At 47.0% G+C, this 24,738-nt stretch overlaps 1 protein-coding gene across 4 annotated transcripts in view; it reads left to right on the top strand.

Moving 5' to 3' along the window:
* YEATS2 (YEATS domain containing 2) overlaps window positions 1–24,738 on the top strand; it is a 1,415,500-nt gene that overhangs the window by 347,488 nt on the left and 1,043,274 nt on the right. For all 4 annotated transcript variants that reach the window (XM_085634927.1, XM_085634925.1, XM_085634929.1 and 1 more), the window contains one exon: window positions 13,413–13,572. In XM_085634927.1, the coding sequence (XP_085491053.1) occupies window positions 13,413–13,572 (160 nt within the window). The remainder of the gene's footprint in view (window positions 1–13,412; window positions 13,573–24,738) is intronic.

Raw genomic sequence — 24,738 nt, 5'->3', positions numbered from 1 at the left:
TAGATTGTTTCTGCTACATACACACATTTCTCGCTATATTGGACCCCGGGAGGGGATGAGCCGCAGACCCTTGTACTAACACATATGCGATACTTGATAGGTGCTGGCAGTCACTTGACGAAGTGGCTGTACCGGGGTATCCACACACACACGTCCGCGTCACTGCAGTTGACTCGAGATAGGTGGGACACAGATGTTGGCCGTACACGGATAAGGAATGGGGGATGTTGTTTGAACACCCGTGTAAGGTCTCTAGAAACCCGAAGTTTAAATTTAACCAGCTCATGATTGTGCACCTTGTGTACTTAACCCTCCACAAGCTCAGCCTAATGTTCCCAGAGGTATCGGGTGATTGTCCCCGCTGCCATTCCCCAAATGCCGGTTTATTACACATGTTGTGGGACTGCCCGAGACTCCTGCGTTATTGGTCGTCTGTGCAGGAACTAGTGAATAGTGTGGCACCGACGAGGAACATTCGGTCATTGGAATGTTGCACATTAGGACTAGGTCCCAAGGGGAAGAAGGGAAACACTGGCCGCAAATTCGCGAACCTTGCACTGATCTTGGCAAAAATAAATATAACCATGAGGTGGAAAGCTACCAGGCTGCCCCAATTATTAGACTGGTATAATGAGGTGGTGCATTGGCGGAGGGAGCAGAGCTTCAAAGAAAAGAACAGAAAGGGACGCGAAAGGTACCTATCTCGTTCGACTGGAATGCAATGGTGGAGGAGTTTGTGGCCAAAGAATTATAAGAATAGCATCAGAATGCATAGGCCGGGGTTGCAAGTATTGTTAGATGGTGTAGAAAATGTAAGATGTAGGACGGTCTAAACTGTATGTGTATTGCTCATGTAATGAACTTTATATGCACAGATATGTATCACTATGTCCGCATGGGGGATAACCACATGCCATGTATGCAAATGTTGGTTTGAGTCCGGGGGGTGGTGGGTGGGTGGGAGATGCTTTCGATTACTTTGCTCATGCAAGAACGCAATGTTCATGATGCTACTTCACGGATATATTATTTGTATCATTGTGAAAATCAATAAAAATAAGGGGGAAGAAAATAGTGCCGCGCTGTACATTTTTTGTACTGCGAATGTGCATGTAGCAGCGATCAAGTGTCTTTAATCTAAGACGAGGCGCTATGAATGGTCTGGTTTCATTACTGTAAACAAAAGATTATTCATAGGGAAAGTTCAACTTTCTATTACACCTTGGTATTAAAGTTGTGTGATGATCTTCTAACTTTTTTTAAACCTCATTTTTATTGGGGAATTATCTTTGAGGTTTTGGGTTGACCTCACAGGTATTATGTGATAAGGGGAACTGTTATCCTACCGCACATGGTTGTGTTATAACACCGGAGCTTGCACTAAGGCCCACTCATTGGCGTATGAATGTTTTACTGCATCTGAGACGAGGTCGGACAAAACAGGTAAAATTACAGTTTCTCCTCTAGGGCAATCTATAACTGACTCTTGTGGGCAATCCTTTTCAGCCAAGAGAATGTTATTGCCGAATTACTAGTTCTCCCAAAAGAGAAAATGTATTCGATGTTGTATATCCCCCTCCATTTGGAGTTGCATTTCATATAATTGATGCGAGACACTCACTCTGCTATCCTGTGTTTCCCCCTGTATATAGTCACTCGTTGCTACTGCCGCTAGATGCTTCATAAGATTCCGGCGAACTGTTGTGACTTCTTCCGTGCTGTCCAGCATGGTCAGAGCCCACTCCCTGCCCAGAAACAGTGTCCTCAATCTCTGTGGCATGCTTGATTTTAATCGATTTGGGAAAAAGGGGGTGGTGATGGACAGAGTTTCTGAATGATGCAGAATACTCTTACCAAGTCAAGAGATCATGGTTTTAATCCATCACCGTTTTTTAGCTCACTGCACCATCCCAGCTCAGAACCTGGCTACATGCAAATTAGTCTGTACCTGTCCCAGTGCATGATGGGAACAGGGCAAACCAAACTACCAAGCCAATTCTTATACTGGGAAGGAAACAAGCTTCCGGGGACCGGTTTCTGGCATCACAGCCTTCGTCGGCCCGGCTTGCCTGAATCCTGATGGTGCAATGAGCAAGGGACTCACGTCTGAGCATACCCTCCCACACTGAGTGTGGATAAAATCGATTTGGGAAAAAGGGGGTGGTGATGGACAGAGTTTCTGAATGATGCAGAATACTCTTACCAAGTCAAGAGATCATGGTTTTAATCCATCACCGTTTTTTAGCTCACTGCACCATCCCAGCTCAGAACCTGGCTACATGCAAATTAGTCTGTACCTGTCCCAGTGCATGATGGGAACAGGGCAAACCAAACTACCAAGCCAATTCTTATACTGGGAAGGAAACAAGCTTCCGGGGACCGGTTTCTGGCATCACAGCCTTCGTCGGCCCGGCTTGCCTGAATCCTGATGGTGCAATGAGCAAGGGACTCACGTCTGAGCATACCCTCCCACACTGAGTGTGGATAAAATCGATTTGGGAAAAAGGGGGTGGTGATGGACAGAGTTTCTGAATGATGCAGAATACTCTTACCAAGTCAAGAGATCATGGTTTTAATCCATCACCGTTTTTTAGCTCACTGCACCATCCCAGCTCAGAACCTGGCTACATGCAAATTAGTCTGTACCTGTCCCAGTGCATGATGGGAACAGGGCAAACCAAACTACCAAGCCAATTCTTATACTGGGAAGGAAACAAGCTTCCGGGGACCGGTTTCTGGCATCACAGCCTTCGTCGGCCCGGCTTGCCTGAATCCTGATGGTGCAATGAGCAAGGGACTCACGTCTGAGCATACCCTCCCACACTGAGTGTGGATAAAATCGATTTGGGAAAAAGGGGGTGGTGATGGACAGAGTTTCTGAATGATGCAGAATACTCTTACCAAGTCAAGAGATCATGGTTTTAATCCATCACCGTTTTTTAGCTCACTGCACCATCCCAGCTCAGAACCTGGCTACATGCAAATTAGTCTGTACCTGTCCCAGTGCATGATGGGAACAGGGCAAACCAAACTACCAAGCCAATTCTTATACTGGGAAGGAAACAAGCTTCCGGGGACCGGTTTCTGGCATCACAGCCTTCGTCGGCCCGGCTTGCCTGAATCCTGATGGTGCAATGAGCAAGGGACTCACGTCTGAGTATACCCTCCCACACTGAGTGTGGATAAAATCGATTTGGGAAAAAGGGGGTGGTGATGGACAGAGTTTCTGAATGATGCAGAATACTCTTACCAAGTCAAGAGATCATGGTTTTAATCCATCACCGTTTTTTAGCTCACTGCACCATCCCAGCTCAGAACCTGGCTACATGCAAATTAGTCTGTACCTGTCCCAGTGCATGATGGGAACAGGGCAAACCAAACTACCAAGCCAATTCTTATACTGGGAAGGAAACAAGCTTCCGGGGACCGGTTTCTGGCATCACAGCCTTCGTCGGCCCGGCTTGCCTGAATCCTGATGGTGCAATGAGCAAGGGACTCACGTCTGAGCATACCCTCCCACACTGAGTGTGGATAAAATCGATTTGGGAAAAAGGGGGTGGTGATGGACAGAGTTTCTGAATGATGCAGAATACTCTTACCAAGTCAAGAGATCATGGTTTTAATCCATCACCATTTTTAGCTCACTGCACCATCCCAGCTCAGAACCTGGCTACATGCAAATTAGTCTGTACCTGTCCCAGTGCATGATGGGAACAGGGCAAACCAAACTACCAAGCCAATTCTTATACTGGGAAGGAAACAAGCTTCCGGGGACCGGTTTCTGGCATCACAGCCTTCGTCGGCCCGGCTTGCCTGAATCCTGATGGTGCAATGAGCAAGGGACTCACGTCTGCGCATACCCTCCCACACTGAGTGTGGATAAAATCGATTTGGGAAAAATGCTTGATTTTAATGCCAGCTACCTTCTTCTTTTTGATTTGAGGCTTGGACTGTTTAACGTTGTCTTCCTGTTTTTATTATATAGTCAAAAGAGAGGTGTGAGTCCTCCTTCAGTTTCACATACTCCTCTGTTCTAAGCTCTGATTGTCCCCCTCTCTCCGAGTGTTTTTCGGATGAACCCTGAAAGGAACAAGAGGAACATGTATCAGTATCTTGATACCTGTCCGGCATTTTAAAATGACGGTTACGCAAATTGTAGTGTTTTTCAGTGAACTCCTGTTAAGGTGAACCAACGCGTGTTTTAGTCTTTTCTTTATTTTTCTTATCATCCCACTTATTCTTAGCAGAAGACTGTAATGCCTGCTTCAAGTTATCCTTTTGAGAATGACTCTTAATTAGTGGTTTACTAAGTCTTGCTCCCAAATTATCTCTACCTACAGTTGCATAGGTTTCCTTAATAATTTTAGGCAATTCCGGCTCCTGGTCTCCCGAAGCTAAATTTGTGAGTCACTTGAGTATAGCCAACGCTGCTGCTTCCCCTTTAATGTTACATAACATTATGGCAGATACTGTGGCAAATCACTTTCATCTCCAAATCCAGGGCAGGGACTGCCCCATACTCATTTTGGATCTGTTTAAGCACCTCTGGCAAACCAGCTAATAAGCGTGTACTGTTTTCTGGTATATACTGCAGCAAGGACTGTGCCCCAAGTGGTTCAGTCTTCCACTGGGGAAGCCATCCTCATTTGGGAGCATATTGTGGGAATTCTATGTTTTTCTTGGGGTTCCATACGGGAAAACACTGCTTCAAGCTGATTTGGTTTTTTTGTGAAATCCAGAAAGAAATCTCCTCTTGTCTAACAGGAATTTTTCCCATAAGTGCATTGATGGTCATTAGACTAATTCCAGGCGTAGCCAATTATGGATATGCAGCTTGAGCAGCCTTTGCCGAATTTATTGTCATTGTTCGCATGACGAACTGTGTCAAACATCTGTATATTCCGACTAGATGTATGTACAATGTACGTAGTTGTGCTGCTGTCAGATTTGTTATGTCTGGGTATGATGTATAACCGGCTAAGACTGGTCATGTAGCTCCCTCATTGCTGAGGGGATCTGGTCTAACTTCATGTGTAGTAGGTCATAGGGCGCCTTCAAACCAATTTTGGTGTTCTTGGTACGTCATTAGTATTTCTGGTGCTTCATAAGCTGTGTAGTTGTTAGGAACTGCAGCTACAGTGTAAGCATGAAAAAGTATTGTTTGTGTATCTACTGCTGGGTATCTAGCCCATGAATTAGCCCACGTTATTACAGTATCTGAGTAACTGCATGTATGCAGTTTACTGTTATGTTAATTGCTGCCTTGCCATATGAATATGTAGAATTTAAAGAGGGTACCTTTACGGGGTGATCATTTACAAGGTTCAAGCTTAAACAACCTACAACCAATACATAGGGTTTGCCTACTCAGCTGAGGAGGATTTTTCCCTAACACAACAGACCTCTCCAAATAAGAAGTGAGTAGGAGTCTTTGGGTACACCAAAGAAAATTACTCTGGCGATCCATTAAATAAGAACCCAAGCTAGAACATTGGCGGTGCCATGTCATGCTGCTTATACCCTCTCAGTAAAAACCGTGCATTTGTTGGACAACATAGATGTCAGGGTAGTGCGAGACTGATTCCAAGTACACTGTCAGAGCAGGGTGTGGTTGTTGACCCTTTGTCAAGAGGCCCTGTGTCTTTGGACTTGGCTGGTAATGTCAGAGCATTTCCCTGTTGGTTCAATACTTGGCAGGCTCTCTGTTTGCCAGAACGGACAAACTTGGTCTTCGATGCCTCGCAGATCACAAATGGTGTCTCCACACAGAGATGGTGCACAGTTTCTTTCAAGAGTGGGCAGAACCTTGTTTAGATCTGATTGCCACCGCAGAGAACACCCATTGTCAGCAGTTCTGCGCTTGGGAGTTTCCAAGGTGGCCTTCACTCAGAGACACTTTTCGTCTTGAGTGAAGCTCCAGCCTGCTGTATGCCTTACCGCCAGTACCACTCCTGCACGGAGTTCTCAATAAAATCAGGCATTCCTTCAGTCATGCTGCCCCTTTGGAAGGATCTTCTGTTGCAGCAACATGCGAGAGTTCTGAACCCAAACCTGTGCCTCCTCCACCTTCATGTGTGGAAATTGAGCGGCTGCAGTAGACAGCTTTTGACCCTCCCCCCGCCCAACCTCCCTGAAGTCTGTGTGTTATTCTGGCAGCCAGGCACCCCTCCACCAAGACGGTATACGCCTGCCATTGGGACAGTTTTGTGGCATGGGTGCATCCAGAAACATTGACACTGTTTCTGCACCTTTATCCCAAGTTTTATGGTTTTTCTTTTTCTGTGGCCCAGCAGGGCTCTGGAATGGGCACTGTTAAAGGTTATCTGTCTGCCATTTTGGCTTTCTTGCGGTTGCCGAATCAACCTTCTTTCGTCAAGTCACCTGTTTTGACCATCTTAATAAAAAAAACTACATCGTATGCATCTCCCCAGGCCATTCACCATGCCCCAGTGGGATCTAAACTTGCTCCTCACCTTCCAAATATGCTCACCCTTTGACCCACTAAACACCTGCCCACTTTGCTAGCTAATAATCAAACCGGCTTTTCTAGTGGCCATAACATTGGCAGATGGGTCAGCAAACTGCATGCACTCTCTGTGCATGCTACCTTTTACCCAGAAAAGCTGGTCCCTGTGCCTCCTTCCATCTGAAGGTTGTGACACCCTTTCACATAGGCCAAAACATAACCTTGCTTACCTTCTTTGCTCAAAGTCTACTGTCTGGTCCCAAAAAGAGCATTGTCTTTTTACCTTGATTGCACACAAGAGTTCCGAGTAGACCATCAACTCTTTGTAGGGTATGTTGGGGCCAAGAAGTGCATAAACAGGCCATCTTACGATTGATAGTGCTCAGCCTTGAGATCAACTACTCATTGGCTAAGAAACAACCCCCTGGGGTTTGCGTGCACATACCACTAGAGCCAAGGCTTCGACCAATGCGTGAGCTTGCTGAGTCCCTGTCCTGGACAGGTGTCAGGCAGCAATGTGGGCAGCGTTATACACATTCACAAAGCATTACTGTCTATATGATCAGACCCATTGTTACAGGCACTGTTCCCGTTCGGTCCTGTGGCGCTTTTTGGTTTGATCCGTTTTCCAGACCCACCTCTGAGGAGGTATTGCTTGAGTATCTATTCAAAGGTAATGAATCTGCAGCTAGAAGTCTATATCAGATGAACTATTTACCTTCGGTAACACCTTCTCTGGTAGAAACTTTATCTAGCCACAGATTCCTTACAGACCATCCCATCCTCTCCGCAAACTGATTCAGTAGGGTCCCCTTTATGAGGGCCTTAGCAATGCACACCAGTATGCCAGCATGCTTTGAGGCTCCGCACTTCTGGTGTTGAAAGTCGCTAAAAGAAACTGAAGTTAGCACGCTAGGGTGGCGCCTATACAGGCACCGCGCACTTCACGGCATGGATGATGTGGAGCTGAATGGTGTCACTTAACGGCACGCAAGGAGTACTATTAGGAAATTTCTGGATCCAGTTTGACGCCTGGGGATTATTCTAAGGTAAAGAATCTGCGGCTAGATAGTCTCTACCAGGTAAGGCGTTACCGAAGGTAAGTAACTTGTTTATTATTTTGATAGGACCAAGCCCTTTCCTAAAACTCAGGAACTTTCACCAATCCACTTAAAGAACACACACTTTCAAAGGCAGGCATAACTATATGGATTGCCAAATGTGTTGAAATCTGCTACATTAATTCCAAAAAGAATGTGCCTGCCTCACCCAGGCCTCAGTCCTCTCGCAGAAAATTGAGCCATAGTGGCTTTTCTTGACAGCTTACCCATAGCTGAGTTTTTAAAGGCATCTACCTGGTTCACTCCACACACATTCACTGAACACTACTGTGGGGATATTTTAACCTGCCAACAGGCTAGAGTTGGCTGCACCATCCTAAGAACTCTTTCAGTCCTCTGCGACATCCTCCGGCTAACCAATGCTTGGGGAGTACCATTTTACAGTCTATGTAGGGCATGTATATCTACAACCCACATGCTATGAACGAATATGTTACTTACCCTATACCCATCTGTTTGTAGTATGCAGTGCTGTAGGCTAACATTCGCCAGCCCCGCTCCCCTGACGCCTTTGGTTGTTGCAGATCTACATTCTTCACTTAACTTCTTTGTATGGACCTTCCTGCATGATCATCACACGTTCCTGATTTATCTTTACACTCACCGCTGTGCTGGAAACAATCTAACAATGGAGTGGATGCCCATTGCCAAGGAAGGGAGGAGTCAATATACCTTTGAAGAAAAACAAGTTGCAAATATCAGAGTCCAACACTAGATGTCAGAAGTATGCAGAGCATGTGAATCTACACCAGTACGCTGTACGGACAGATGCTTACATGTTCTTTCTGATAGAGGCTCCAGCTAACCGCAGATTCCTCACTGACCCTCCCACCTCCCCTTTCTATGAACTGGTCTCTTCACATAAAAAGATCCTAAATTACAAATCTCCACTCTGGTTGCGACCAATCTGTTTGGCTCCGTGTCTGCAGGTGTGGAAGTGTCAAGAAAACAACTGATATCTGATAGAGACTACTAGCCGCAGATTCCTTCACGTAGAATTATCCCCACGCGTGAGACTGGATCCGGAAACTTTTGCCACAGCATCCCTGCGCGCCGGGGGCGGGTCGACATCAGGCGACTCCGCCCAGGCGTCGTCCGCGTACGTGAAGTCAGCGAGGTTACATAAGACCCACCCCGGCGCACCTACGTCAGTTTTTTGTCCTTTTCCGCGTGCAATGCGGATCTGTTCCTTGCTGCGGGCCTGTTTCAGGCCCTCCTTTCTTCCATTCTTTTTTGGTTGGAGCAGTGTGCGAATGCCTTCGGGCTTTAAAACTTGCATGTCTTGTGGGCGTCTTATGTCGGCGACGGACCCTCACTTCATTTGCATGTGGTGTTTGGGGGAGGATCACGGCACCCCGGATGGTGCGGCGTGCCAAAAGTTGAAGCCGAAGTCGCGGCGGGAGCACCGCATGAAACTTCTCTCTGCGCGTCTCTCCAGGTCGACGTCCTCCCCTCGGTCTGCTTCAGCGGACGGCTTCAGGTCCGGCTGTGGTAGTCGTCCTCGCCCTTCTCCGATGTCACGTGAGTGTCGCTCCCCAGTGGGTAAGTGTCGCAGTACATCCCCGGGGACTGGTTCTCGGCCTACAGGGGTGTGGACTCTCCGCGGGTGATGCGGACCCGCGTATCGTCCTATCCACCGTTTCCCGGTGTTGGGGCTTCAATAGACTAGATAGAGACTTACGCGGCGGCTTTGCAGGCCTCGCTGGTGTCTCCTCCTCCTTCCCCTCGTGGGGCATCGGCGGATCCCTCGCCTCGCACAGGGCCGTCCGCTGCGCCGCCGGTGGCTCCGGCCCCGGCGCCGACTGGGTCGGATCCAGGCTTTGAGGATGTGGTGCTGTTGGGGTGCGGCTCCTCTGGGGCACCTCCTTCAGGCCACGGCATCTCTGCCTCACCGCAAACCCCCGCGGGGGTCCCTGTGGTATCGCGGGAGGTCGACGGGCTCGGGTCGCATCCCCGAGCCCTTCTTGGTCCCTTGGCAGGGTGGTTCTGTACAAGGCCGAGGTGACGCCGCTACGGGGCCGGCAGCAGCTGGACCGTGCGGAGCCGCAGGGGTCAGTGGCCCCTCCTCGTCCTTCTCCGGGCCCCTCTCGTACCTCCTCCGGGCCCCTCTCGTACCTCCTCACAGGCGGCTGCCTCGTTGGAGGGCGAGTCGGAGGTTGTATCGTCCCTGGCGCCGCCACAGGGGTTGCCGGGCGACCTCCGCCTCCTTCTGGGCCGCGGTCGACGGAGGGCTTCGGGCCCCTCCCTGGACCCATCCCGTTCCCCCACACAGGTGGTTGCCTCGACGGGCCGGCGCCACTCCGGGGTCAGTGTGGCTCCAGCTCTACTCTGGTCCCCGCTCCGGTGCGGGGTGACTTGGAGGTCCCTTGCCCGTCAACGCCGGATGGCGCCCGTGTCCTGCCTCAAGCGGCGGACTCCACAGATCCGCAAAGGGGTCGTACGGCGGATTCGTCTTCGGACGCTCCTTCTCCGGAGGCAGGCTGCATTTTGGTGTCGTCCTCCCCGGAGACTGGTCGCCGTGTGGTGTCTTTTTCACCGGCGTCGAAGGTGGCTCCCCGCCCTTTCTGCGGCAGGGGTGTCTGTCGGAGGAGCGGCAGGTCTCTCATTCTTCGGCACCTCCTGACTTCCAGGTCTGGCCATTGCCCGCCCCGCTTGGCCTCGGGGACTGCTGCCTTAGTTTGCAGCCGTCGTTCACAGAGTAGTTGCTTTCTCCACCGCGGGGCCCTACGGATGCGGGTGCGGCCTTCACTCACGCGGTGTCCACGGCTGTGGGCATCCTACGCATGGGCGACCCGGTGGCTCACTTTCCGGTGGACCATCTGTTGGAGGTCCTCCACCAGGGCTCTGGTGGGAGGGATATCTTGCTTCCTTTTGAAGGTTCACTACTTTCTGCCTTGACAGGGGCATGGAGGCGTCCTGCCTCCGGGGACCCAGTGCCTCCGCATCTTCTGCATCGGCACCTTCCGACACCGTGTGACCCGGTGTGCCTGTTCGTTCACCCCTCAGCCACCAGTCCCCTTCTGCGGACTGCTTTTCCCTCCCTAGCGCCCCTGTTGGCTCCGCCGTCCAGGGAGGCCCGCTGGCTGGACACTTAACACCTTGTGTGTGCTGGCTAAGGCCTCCTCCTGTTCGTGGGACTCGGCTGAGTGGCGTCTTCCCTGAAAATATTCGGGAGAGGCTAATTGGTCTCCCATTTGATGGCAGTCTGTGGTTTCATGCCCCGGCCAACTCCGCCATCCAGAGGCTCTTGGCAGGGCTCCGTCCTCCTCCTCCTCCTCCGTCCCCTCCTCAGTGACTTCTGAGTTAGGGTTGCCTTTAGGTCTTCTTAGGCCGGCGGTTATGGTTGTGGAGTATGTTTTTCTGGCCGATTACGTCTTTCCTTGGGACTTTGGCATTGTTGGTTGCTGGACGGCCCCTTGTTGCTGTTGCTGTGTGTGAGTTCTGCAAAAGTTATTACGCAGACTTGGCCCTGTGATTCGGCCTTCTGCTGGCTTGGGCTGCTGTCAAGCCTGTTGCTGGGATGTTTTTTTCCCCGTGGTTCTTTTGTTTCTTCCTCTGCTGCGGAAGTTCTTCCAAAGAGGGTTCCCCTATATTGGGACTTCACGTGCCCTATGTGGGGCTATGGTAGCTGTCATATGTCTTATGCTCTGCTGGAGGGTTCTGGTCGCCTTCGGGTACCTGTTCTCCATGGTGTTTACGTAGGTTGCTTTGCTCCATGAGGTCGTGTGCGCGGCCACTTGTGGTGGTGGTCCGGGCCTCTCCTTCTCTCCCTGCTTCCGTTCTGCGGTCTGGGATGTCCCTTACTAGGCGTTGCCTACTTGGTTTTCCTGGGGCCCCGAGCTGTTCTTCTTGCTTCTGACCTTGACTGCCGGCATTGTTCTGGCTGACAGGCTGTTCTCCATCTGGAGTGGGCTTGCCTTCTTCTCCCTAGTTTACTTGGGCTCTCTAGGCTTCTTCTTCCTGTCTTGGCATTCGACGGAAGCTGTGCTGCCTTGTGGGGAGTGCAGTGCTTCGACCTCTTCAGCCTTCTTTTCCTCCTACGTCCCTTTGGGGTTGGTGGGGTGCTGCTTGTGGGGGTTCCCTTGGACTGGCAGGGGCGAGGTTCTACCTAGTCCACAGCTCTGGTCCCCTGTGGGGCCCTCTGCTTTACATTGGCTGGTGGGCTCCTTTCGCAGACCCTCCTTCCCCGGGGGTTTTGCTAGGGTATCTATTCTACGTGAAGGAATCTGTGGCTAGTAGTCTCTATCAGATGTACGAGTTACTTACCTTCGGTAACGATGTATCTGGTAGAGACGATTCTAGCCGCAGATTCCTTCATGGCCCGCCCTTCCTCCCCTATTCTGCGAGGACCCTTGGGTTGTTTTTTGGTACTCGCCTTCTGGGGGGCTGTGTCTCCTGTGAGTGCCTTCCTTGTTCTTGACGGGTGGCTCCGGCTGGGGACGGTTTCTTCCTCCCTTGATTCTTTGGAGGATGGGGTTTCAGTGCGCTGGTGCCCTGCTGCTCTGGCTACTCCAGGTTTGGGGGGTGGGGTTGCTTCTATCCTTGTCCTCCCTCCCTTCCATTGCGGTCTCTGGTTTGAGGGTCCTCTGGCTATGTCTTGCCCTTGTCCTTGTGGGTGGTTGCCCTCTAGGTTGGGGTGGCTTGGTGGTTTGTTGTCCCTGTCCGTCTTGGGACTGGTCTCCTTCCTTGCTCAGGATGAGGGGTGTGGGCTTCCTCCGTGTGCCGTGACTTATGCCTGTTCTTCCCATGGTGGCACAGGGATGGGAGGTTGTCTATGTGCGGGCAGGGTGGCTGCGCAGGTTTCTGCTTGTTCTTCTTTCCCTGCCCTTGGGGTCTGCGGTGTTGGCACTACCCTGGTGGTGTTGTTAGTCACCGTTTTTCTTTCCAACTTTCCTGCTCTTCGCACACTGTTCCCATGCTCCCACAGTTTTTTATCTTGTGATTCCGTGTTGTGGTGCGGAAAAGTTCTCCGAAGAAAATTGACGTAGGCGCGCCGGGGCGGGTCTTATGTGACCACGCTGACGTCACGTTCGCGGACGACGCCTGGGTGGAGTCGCATGATGTCGCCCCGCCCCCGGCGCGCAGGAATGCTGTGGCAAAAGTTTCCGGATCCAGTCTCACACCTGGGGATAATTCTACGTGAAGGAAGCTGCGGCTAGAATCATCTCTACCAGATGCATCGTTACCGAAGGTAAGTAAGTCGTACGTTAGCACACATGGATAGCACCTATGTACATCCACACACACATCACAACAGGCACCGAACAACTTCTATGTAGAGCCGTCAGTGCTACCTGCCTGCATGCAGGGGTACTGCTGAAATTCTTCTTGATGCAATCCGACACCTGGGAAAATACTAAAAAGGCAAAGTAAGTGCGATTAAATAGAGTCTCTAACAGAGATTTCCTGATGATAAGTAATTTTCAATATGATTGTGTCACCAACTCTCAGCAAAAAGAATACAAAAAACTTGCTCAGAGAAGAAATGTCCTACCTCTTACTGCTTCAGCTCCAACGTGCTATTTTCAGAAATCCCCTGTCTTTGTCTACTTGTACATTGTATCCTAATAAAGTGAAAGAAAAGAAGTGGAGATCTAGCAGCAGGATCTGCCACGCATTGAATATGGCCCCCTTTTTGTACTATGGCGTGTTGTTGCCTTTTAAATCAGTAAGATTATCTTTCCTGGCCATTTAGATGGAAAAGGGACGGGGAGCTGTAGAATTAGAAGTACCGAAGTTGCTACTGTTAGGAATTTGTTGTTTTATTTTTTAGCGTTGATTCTCTCATGGATATTTCTGAAATGTTTTGACTCACCGTTCCACAGGTTGTCGACGTTGAGCTTCATCGGCATTCCTTCGGAGAGGACTCACCCGAGTCATTGTATTCCAATGATTCTGTACCTGTAGAGGTTTCGTCACCTGTCAAGTCTTCTTCAACCATGAAGCAGTTGCACAAGCCCATTACGAGTGTACCAGTGACGAAAGGTAATGTCCTTGTGACCCTTTTTTAAAGCAATATATTCTAGCTTGGATCGAAATGGACATTGTATTCTTCTGATGTACAAAGTGTAATTCTCTAGCATTGGCTATACCATTCTCAAGCTCTTCTTTTGTGGAAAATTCTATTTTCTCGTATTGGTTATTATTTATAAAGAGATTCATAAATTTGGCGTCATTAAAATTTGAGACTAAATCAAACTTATGAGACACCTGGGGCTATACAGCGCCTTCTGTTACTCTTCACAGTTATCATTTTATATCTGTCCACTGTATTCTGCAGTTATTTGTCAAGTGTGCTAAGCTTGTTTTAGTGTCTTTTTTTCACATTTTGTATATTTTCACTACACAATATATTTGGATTTGGAAGGTTTTTAGATTTTTCCATGACATATTGTGATGGTATTTTCTTTACTTTTTTTCTTTGAATCTGTTCTCTTTAAATAGTGTTTTTGTTTTCTGTCCTGGTATTATCTTCCTTCCGGTGCTTATGACCAGGTCATGTACTGTGTGCCATATCCTTCCAAGCCTGAGCTATGTACATGATTTTGGCCAAGGCACCAAAATGTGGAGACAGAAAGCAAGGGATGCTGTGGCTTTAATGACTATGCGTTTCCTTTTAGTGGTTACATCTTACAGTGGCTTAGAGGTTGAAGAGAGTTCAAGTCCTCTTTTAGCAGAACGTACTATCTTTCTTTGAGAATCCACAATTCTCCTAAAGAAAGTGAATGTGCAGATGAGCTACAGAAAAATAAAATATCAATCCTCCCAGAGGAGATTATATTTTCTTACAGAAAAGCTATAAACGTACTATCAAGGCCTGACTAAGCTGCAGAACACCCAGGCCCCTGATTGATGTGTGGTGTATTTGTCCTAAGCTCTGCTCTGATGCCGGAAATTCATTTTTTATCCATTAAAATGTTATTATTTTTCCAGGTTACTGGAAAATCTTGGTTTGCGCCTCTTTCGCAAAAATGAAATAGATTTACATCATTTATGTATTTACAGAAACATAATCACACACCCCAGCCCTAAAGCCCTCCCAGAGGGGGGTTCAAAATAGCAACAGTTTGCACTAACATTAGTTTACTATAACCTTATCCATTTTTCTACCGTATATTGTCCCCAAATGATGGTCTCATTAGGAGGCGTCACTAGGAGTTTTATTATGCTTGGCCTTAGGTCCAATCCTCCTATAGGTACAGGAATTTAGTTTAAATCAACCCTACCAACTTGTCAGCGTGGGGGTGGCTGGAGAGGAAATAGCACCCCAGATAACGAGGATGTTCCCCTAGTGCAATTGCTACCCTTTAAATCTGGGGAAGGTATCTTTGATAACATTCCCCTGGTTACTTCAACCTGTAGGGAGCCCATAACTACCAGAGCTAATATTAACTTTCATCCTTTATCATTGACTCCCCAATCGTTAACTATTGCATCTCTTGACCCGCTACAAGATAATTCCTTATCTCAAAACTAAGAATAGCGATTCTTCTGGTACAATGAGTAATATCAGCAGTACAAGTATTCAATTAAGTGTGGAAGAAACTTAGATAACTCTTGGCACACCACTCATAAGGACGAATCTTGTAGAAATCATAGAAAGCTCTGCATGTTCTATATCACGAAACACCACTTTGTCAGCTGGAACGTTTCTTGCCTAAAGTTAAAACTGTTCAATACTGATCGGGGGGCTTTTATTGATGTCTGTCATTTTGTCTAATGCAAGAAATGTGGGCTCCTAGTTATGTACATAGATTAGTATAACTGGTCCTCTAGCCTATGAAATCAGACAAATCCCAACTGCTGCTGTAGATATATTACCTTTACAAAAAGGCGCAAAAAATGTGAAGACACTTCTCCTGATCAGTGTATATAATAGAAGTACCATTAAGTCAGCTGAATCACCAACAGTACGCCAACTTGATACTTTTTTGCATTTACACAGCGAAGGTTGTGTTACTAGAATTTGGGGTTGTCTGAACCCCTTCCAGAGGGCCATGGGGCAAGCAAGAGTTACTCAGCCCAACTATGGAGGTTAATGCCTTTTACTCCTTGTAAGAAAATGCCCCTTTTTGTATGGTCACCCTCAAGTGCTTGGACTGATGCTGCTGGTTTTTTGACTCTGAGAGTGCACTGAGGCCTGCAACCAGACCTTAGTGCCTGTGCCCATACCTTTTATCTGATATGTCGAATTAGCTTTTACCCAATTGGCTGAGCTAGCTTAACTGTAAGTTCCTAGTAGATGGTATCCAGAGTACCCAGGGCTTGAAAGTTAGTGGGTCCCCCAGGGATTGCAGCACTGGTTGTGCCACACTGAGTGGGACATGAGTAAAACGTGACTCCCAGCCCGCCACTTGCAGACTGGAAGACCAATTTAACTGCTGGCCGACTTTGCCATTTAAAGCAATGGCAAAGCCAGACTTCCTCCAGATATATGTATAAGTCACCCCTCTGGCAGGTCTATCGAGTCACAAGGCAGAGTGTAACATATTCCATTGGCAGAACATATAACGTTACATAATTTGACAGTGAAAATGCGAAGCAGTTATTTTTACTGTGGAAAAGCATGATCGCCCAATTGGCGAGTGCGGAGTTGCACACTGACACTTCAGCTATGCTAACTCTGGAACTGTGCGACCAAAGTGGTTCATCCAAGGAATTAAACAACCGGTTACTATAAGCTCGACTTTATTTTCATGTAGAAATTATTGTAACCAGTCGCAGTGTGCAACTTTAGTAAAGTTGCCTCTTTGTTGCCTTCAGTCCCATGTGCCATACTAGTTGCACATGGGTCCTGTAGCCGAAACAGCTTTCTGTCCTCCTGGGTGGATGTGGTAGCGACTCACAGGAAAGGATGCAATGGGGCATGCTCAGGAAGGTGTCACCTCCCTCCTGCGGGAAGGCACATGGGTGTTGGCCCAAAAGGCAAGCTTCAAAAGAGAAGCGACTTTGAAGGGCAAAAGGGTAACACTTGGGAGAGAAGCTGCTCCATTGTTCAGGCAGACTGGCTAGCATTTGGAACAGTAGAGGGAAAACCAATTGTCAAACCAGTTTTCCAGGAGTGTGTAGCCCTCGGGGTAGCCACACCTCTGGGTTGAGCTAGGGAGCTCCACACGCCAGTAGAGGGGTCCTGCCATATTGGAAGTGAGCAGAATCGTGCATCCTGGGATGCCCAGATGCCACACTTCCCAGGAAGTGGTCATTAGGTGGGAGGGAAACTGGTAGCCCATTATCTACCAACCGCATCCTGCCCTGATGGCATTTTAATATAAAAGAAGTACTGCCCTGCTGCACCGTGGAACCAGCAGAGAGATGCTACACTAGTGCGAATTGCACCTGCTGAACCCGCTGGCTAGCAAAGGAGATGGACTGTGCCTGCTGTGTCCTGCTCAACGAGAAGTCATCTCCATAGCCCAACCAAAGCCAAGAGACTGTTTGGTCAGTGAACTGGCCTCTTGTTCACAGCACAGGGACACACAAGCTAAGAAGCCTGCTGGGGCAAGTTGGTAGCCCAAAGTCATCAACCTGCCACCAACCACCACCGTGCAGCACCAGGGACCAGGACCCGATGCACAAAGTTGCCCCTGAGTTCTCTGAGTGTTGTCACAGTGTAGCTGAGACCTCCAGAGGCCGAGTTATCGACCCCTGAAGGATTTGCCTGTTACTGTGATACTGGGCGACTGGCAGACCATTGGCGACTGGACTTCTTCCAGCACCATGAGGACTTCGAGGAATGGTGATCCTGTGACCAGGACCACCTCACCCTCTTTGTGGGCTGAGGAGTAGTTGCAGCAAGACCCCTGTCGACCGTATCGCATGCACAGTGTCCTTTTGAACATCCTCTCCTTTCTTTATCCCTATCATCAGGACCACCTCCATAGGAAAGTCCTGCAAGAGATAAAACTGCCTGGAACTGACTGAAGACTGCTTCATCTGCTGAGGTCACTGTTTCTGAGGACCTTGCTGGTCCCCCTGACTGGTCCCGTCTGGGGTTGATCACCTAAAGTGACTCCAAGTCACCGCATTCCAACTAGACCAAACTTTTTGGCGGAAAAAAAATAATGTAATTTGCCTGTGCTTGTTTGCGGTTGAGTGAAATAATCAGATTAACTATACCTTGTAAATTCTATATCTATGGAAGCCTTTAGTGGATCTTTTACATTGTGTTGTCAAAAAAACATAAAAATACAGTCTATTTTCATAAATTGGTGTTGGATGTCATTAGTGTCTTGTCGATTTCTCCTTCTGTTGTTTTGGTGCTGTTTAAATGCTTTACACTTTTTCCTTTGCGTAAGCCTTGCTGCTCAGAGGCATAGCTACCCAGGTTGAGCTGAAGGTTTGACAAACGAAACTTAAGGTTCCTAAAGGGGTTGGTAAGTGTATTACAATGTGAGGTTGGACAACCACGCCATATAATACACCCCATTTCCTCACACTTGTGATGTCCCAGGGCCTGACATACTATGGCTCCTGAGCAACTGGGCCAAGTACCCTATTTATCACTTGACTCTCAGTAGTAGCGTGGGTTGTCTAGTCCATGGCCTCTCAGGGAGGGAAGTAGATGCAGGGGGTGATCACAGACTCGCACCTGAAAATACATTCAATGTATTTATTTATTTGAAGAGTTTTATATAGCGCTGGCTAGACCCGGAGGTATCAGAGCGCTTTACATGAGGTTAAACAGTGTTACAAGGTTAAATCAGTTACAAGTCAGTGAATTGGTCTTTATTTTGATTATCATATCATCAATTACAAGACCTTGGCATAAAAATAAGGCATTACATCAGTTACTTGAGCATTAAATAATATAGCACACAAGATCAAAGGGGTATAGAGGGTAATGGGGGAAAAGTAAGGGGGATAGAATGTAGATCAGGTCTCTGCAGACCAGCCAAAGGGGCTAAGAACTACAGGGGATACCAGCAAGTCAGAGTCAACAAACCGGTAGGGTTATAATGATCAACCACATCCAGAGCAGAGATCCCTCACTGCGTCGGGTCGCTGTAATGGGTCCGAGGGAGGGGGCGGGAAAGGTGCAGAGTTCTGCCTTTTATATATATATATATAGTTTGTCATTTAATTTTCTGTTTAGTTTAATGTCAGTTTATTTATGTTTACATGTCTTTGTAGTACCTCTTCAAATACACGCTGACTAAGAGTAGCTCCACTTTGCAGTAGAGAAAGACTTATATCAATGGGTATGGTGTGTATGTGTGCCTGCTTGAATTGTAAGATGTGTGATCTAAGAATGTAGGAAATAGGTTTCCCTGATCCTGAAGAAAGTCGTAGACCCTGTTGGGGCTATTTAGATGGAACTTGATGACCTAATAGAAGCAGGAGTAATGAGAACTCTCAGGCGTGACTCCATCTTTTAATCATCCGGTCACCCTTCCAATCCAATAAATATATTCTCTCAGTGAGGGTTCCTGGAATTGTCAATCTTCAACGTTGGGTGGATCCCGCCCCTACTTTTATCCATATAGGCTCCCAATTATCTCATAACATCAATAAATGATTATTCAGTTAAATACTTACTTTTATAAAAAATGCAAAAAAGGTGTTTTAATATACGAACGCAAAGTAAAATATGGCATACACAAACAATATACACAATCCCTGTGAGGTCAGGGCTCTCGTGTTCGATAGGCAGGTCCCTGAGTCCTACCTCCTTCTCACTAATGGAAGTGGTTTTTTCCCATTCACTATAGAGAACATTCAGGCTAAGCCTCACTAGTAGTCCGAGTCTCCGGAGTTCCACTCTAATTCTTCCAAAGTCAAAAGTGTTCCAGCACCCAAAGTGCTATGTGGCAGAACAAGTTCCCCCTGGGCCTTCCCATCTGCGATCAGTTTTACCCACTCCTGTAGGGGATGTGTTATCGGAGTTCCCAGGAGTGTTTCCCTCTTGGGTGACGCGGAGGGCTGTAGCGGCCGCTGATGGTAAGTACCTCTTGTAGCACAACAGGGGCAACATATGGGCCTTTACAGTGTTTTCTCCGGCAGACGGTAAGTTTCTCTGAACCTTCCCACAGGTGCGGTGAGCCAATCCTCAGTTGGGGCTTGGGCATGCACAGGTCCCCACGGCATCTTCTCGAGCACATCGGAACCAGGCAACTTTCCTTGTTCTTCACGGTGGCGCCCTCTGAACTACAGGGTCATCGATCTTATTCGCCACATTGCTGACGGCCCAGTCGGCACGCCTGTAACTTCCTCATACAGCGGCCTCCTCTGGCATACTGAGTCACCAGCTTCACTCCGCACATTGACTATAGCCTGATTGGCATGGCAGTTATGCAGTCTTTACGGCGACCTCCTCTCGCGAATGGGGACGCCGACTTCACTCTGCACATGGGTGCTGGTCCGATTGGTGCTACCACAGCTAATTTCACAGTAACCCCTCTGGCATACAGGGTCCCAGACATGAATCTCCACATAAGCGACAGCCTGATCGGTGCCGCAGCTGTCTCCTCATACTTTACTATGGGAATCCACTTGCCAGGATTCCCCACTGCACCTCATTCCCTCCAAGCATGCTGCGCCTCCTCACAGGACACACTGGTCTTGGCAAACAGGCAGGCACTCCAAGTTCCAGGGGCAGGTGGTCTTGGATTACCCTGAGTGATGTCCCCCTCACCCAGCTGGTAGACTGTCAGGCCCTAGCCCCTAATACTGGTCATAGCCAGAAGTCTTGCAGAGCTTCTCCTCCTGGACCTGAGCCTGACTGCCTGCTAGACAGTTGACAGTTTCGGGTGGCTTGAGCTCACAAATGTGATTTGCGGTCTGGCTCTAGATGTTTGTGTATGGGGTGGGGGGGGGGTGTTCTGCAAACTTTTGAAGTGTCCCATCCACTGTCTTACCATCTCCAGAAAGCAGTCCCTCACAGCCGGAGCAACCCCATATCTGATAGCCCCACAACACAGGCCATGAAAGTGGCTAAAGGTGCTCACCTGAATGTTCGCGACGGTGATAAGAGCATCAAACGGTTACTCCAGGGTCCCTACCCTACTCATTATGATTCTCTAATCAGACTCATCTCCTTCCTGAGATGTGCTCAGGCCCCTTTCCAGCAGCCTCTCCCTGAATTATAGAGCACCCTTTGAAGTGTACTGCAGAGTTTGGTTCTTCTTCGTGTGTGTGTGTGTGTCTGTCCCACCTACTCTCAGGAATGCAGCAATTAACAAATATGTCTTTGGGTATTCCTCTACCTCCTCATGCTGCTCTAGTCCGACCTGGGTCCCCCAAATGGTACCATTCACAGTCACAAATACACACAGCATACATTTGCAACCGCTCGCTTGCTGCACAGCGCAACTTGCAAACTTGATTTAGACCAAGGGTGATTTAACCACACAGCAGCAGAACTTTACATGAGTGTGCCTGCAGGCCACACTCCAGTGACCTGGGTAAAAAAGGCCTGTTCACTCCCACTGATCAGTGCACGGTATGCTGCCACCACAGCGGTAGTTCGATTTAACTCCTGGTAAAGGCAGTTGCATTTTACCACTATGAGGTTGGTGCTTTGGGCACCCTTCCCGGTCCAACAAGACCACAATCTGAGATATATGCCTGTGTCCTGGTGCACACGCATGATCCGTGTTTGCCCATGACAACAAAAATCAGCACTAGGGATCCAGTCATTGGTGCAGCTGGGTCACTCAGGGCAGGGGTGCATGTCTGTCACCACGCAAGGGACTTTTTCGTCCCAACAAGGTTGATTTTAAGGTACCATTTGAGCCAGCAGGGCTAGCAATGGATTTATTAAAAGAAGAGAAGGACCGCTGAGGCATTCCAGAAATAGAGCGTATTTGAAATAGCAGCTCTATACGGCGGCTCTGCAACTTGTTAGAATCCCAAAATCTACAATTGTTTTCTCTCTTTCCAAGACAGGAGCATCTTTTGATTCACAGAAAAAAGGGGAAGGTGCCTGGCTTAGATAAAATACTGACTGTTTTTTATTGGTATTCATATAACTATAGGACGTAGATATATATATATGTTTCTTATATAAATATACAACTCAATGCCATAGCAGCTGGTGTTCCAATACAGAACACATATAAAGGAGCTGAAATATTTCCAAACTTTAGGAAGGGATGCTATAACACGCCCGACAACTTTTGACTAATTCGTTTGATAGCATGTAGAAAATATTCTGATCGGTTTACTGCCTGGATGATCGAAAATAACATCTTGAGTCAAGTCAAAGTAGTCTTTATTTCGATAATCTCAATCACCAAAGACAGAATGAAAATGCAATACATTATTTTTCATGCACCACTAGGCAAGGTTCAATATCAATTAATATAAAAAATCGAGTTAAAATCTTTAAATAAATTAGAAGTTAAAAGTATATGTTTTTTATAAAAAGCATTAAACATTTCAGAACAAAGCACATGTAATACCCATATATATAGCAGCAAAAGTGTAATGATTATCTGAAAACTACACAGATAATAAACCCAGAGTCAGGTAACATAGGGCCCTAATCAAGTTCTACAAGTTTATTGATGTTATTTCTGCGAAAGGCCCACATCCAACTCAAGTACTTAGCCATTGCAATAAATATGTCTTCCCGCGAGTTTGTTTTCAAAATGCGGACATCCGTTAAACTTGTACCCAGATTTGAGCAAATCGGCTTTAGACATTTATTTCTCGGGCGTTTATATGCAGGACATACAAATAGGATATGCATTATGGTCTCATCCATCAATTGGCATGAGGGACATTTGGCATCTATTTTATTTTGCCATTTTCTAGTAAAGGTTTTTATGGGCAATGAGCTTAAGACAGTTCCAGGCTGAATTTAGACGAAGGACTAGCACGATAATGCAAGGTTTCTGTATCCTAATTAACTGGAAGGTGGTGGATATCAGACTAGACAACTTTGCTGATCTTCACGCCATTTTCCACACGGTTTCCAGAAAGAATCTATGGCAGGTGCTTTCTGATATGGGTATTCCCTCAGATCACCCATATGGGCGTTCCCTTAGTGACAAACTCATTGAAAGAATAGAAGCCAACAGAGGAGTTAATCAGTGATGTACATTAATCCCGACCCTTTGTCTCTTTTTTAGGTCTCGCCTGACCCAGCGCATGCGCTGGTCTGGCGAGACTTATTGAGAGGGCTCCAAAAAGTGCTACCAGGCCAGCCTAGAGCTACAGTGCATGTGCGCGGGCGCGCGCGTCGTGCTTTAACGCGATTACTTTCACTTTCGCGGCCGCTTTGATGTTTTTGATCGTGATCACTTTCACTTTCCGCTTTGCATAGCCAATAGGTCTCGCTTTTGGGACCTTATAAGTATTTAGTTATGCAACTGTTGCATGGCTAAACACTTATAAGGTCCCAAAGGCGAGGCCTATTGGCTATGCCGATGCTTGTTACTAATGGTTGTGCTGATTTTTTACTTGATTGTGAAAATTATTCACCTGTATTGGCTGCTCAAAAGTCACCTACACTTTTCTTTGCAGACAATACCCACCAAATCTCCAAGACTCAAAGGGGTTCCAGATTCTTCTCCAGATGTTTGCTTTATTTTGTACTAGCCACAGTTTAGAGATTAATGTACAAAAACGACATTTATGGCATTCAGTCCTTCCAAAAAGTTTAGAAGTAACATTGAGAGTTAATGGGCTAGAGAGAGTGATGAAGTTTGATTACCTTGTGTGAGCTTATCGGATTCCCACCTATGGCATGAGCAAATATTTAAAAGCCCACTTTTATTAAAACATTGATATTTGGCTGTGGTTAGGTTTGCCAAACATGCACCACCTATCCTGTATAATCGACTCCTGAGCTACATAGAGCACAGGCATTCGGTGCTTCTCTCTATAGCTCAGAGCCATGGAGTGCACTCTGGCGTGGCTCGCCTTGACAGAGTCAAGAACGATCATTGTTAAGACTCCCATAGAACACATATCTGTTGTCTTTGCACTTTACCCTGGCTTTAAAACCTATTGCCAAGTTGAGGCCTATCTATACTCGATTGGATCAGAATTTGGTCAATTGAAGAGCTGGAACCATACAGAGAGGGCTTTTGTGACTTTGTAAGCAGACTGCAAGCGTCCATAATTCCATGGCTAGAACATATTAAGAAGACTTTGATAGACCTAAGGCTGGGAAATTATTGGTCAGGTACCATATCTATTACTTTGAATGCTTCAAGTGTTGTGAAGGAGAGGTTCTGGATTTGTGCTTTTGAGAACCAAATATCATCAGTATCAATGAACAGATTGACTAATGTTTTTTTAAACTCAAAATGTGATTGTAGCTTTGAAGATTATTTGGATATTATTAGCTCCCCTTAAGCAGAACTCTGTATCTAAATTTCAGGCTGGGGACTCTTCCCCTGGCATCCTTTACAAGCGTGTGGCTAGCTTCTGAAAATAAATTGTTACCTGTCAAAGATTAGCGGAAACAGAAGAGCACATCCTTTTCTTCTGTACATCTCACAGATGACCTAGAATAAAATGGATCAAACCATTATGCTTGTTATTCGGCGTAAGACACTACCTGGTCGCAATAAAAATCTGCAAATCTAGCGCCAGTTCTCTTGTGGTATTCAGTGTCTCAAGTTTTGTAAGCAGTCTGGCATTTAAGAAATAAAGCACTGAGATTTCACTCTTGAATTTTTAGCTGTACAGTCATTGTATGTGCATTTTATGCAAAACGGATGAAGTATTTTGTGATCTTTGATAGATTTTAATCCTAAACCATGTATAATTATATAACCAATGTTATGCACTTTTATATACGTTTGTTGATGGATTATTATATATCTGAACTGACAAACTTATGGCTTGTGACCCAGCAAGAAGTTTACAACCTCCTTTGCCTCTATGCTGAGTCAAAGAAATCAGCGGAACTTTTCCTAGGGGCCATCTCCGCTTACCAATATTTCCAAAATCAACGTCAAATAAAATATGTCTCTTCTTTGGGGGGGTAGATGTTACCTTTTGCTCTCAATGGACTCATATTATCAGAGTTCAAGTTTCTTGCTGTCAGAAAATCTGACTATGGGTCATATGTATGAAAAACGCGTTTTACGATTTTCAAATTGCGATTTTTAGGGAATCGCAATTAGAGAATCACAAAATGTAATGTATGTAGGATTTGCCAAATATTTTGCCAATCCTACATATTCCTTATTTGCGAAT

The sequence above is a fragment of the Triturus cristatus genome, chromosome 11, assembly GCF_964204655.1.
Source record: "Triturus cristatus chromosome 11, aTriCri1.1, whole genome shotgun sequence".
NCBI classification, from domain to species: Eukaryota; Metazoa; Chordata; class Amphibia; order Caudata; family Salamandridae; genus Triturus; species Triturus cristatus.
The sequence above is the reverse complement of the archived record's forward strand: the minus strand, read 5'-3'. Positions and strand labels throughout refer to the sequence as shown.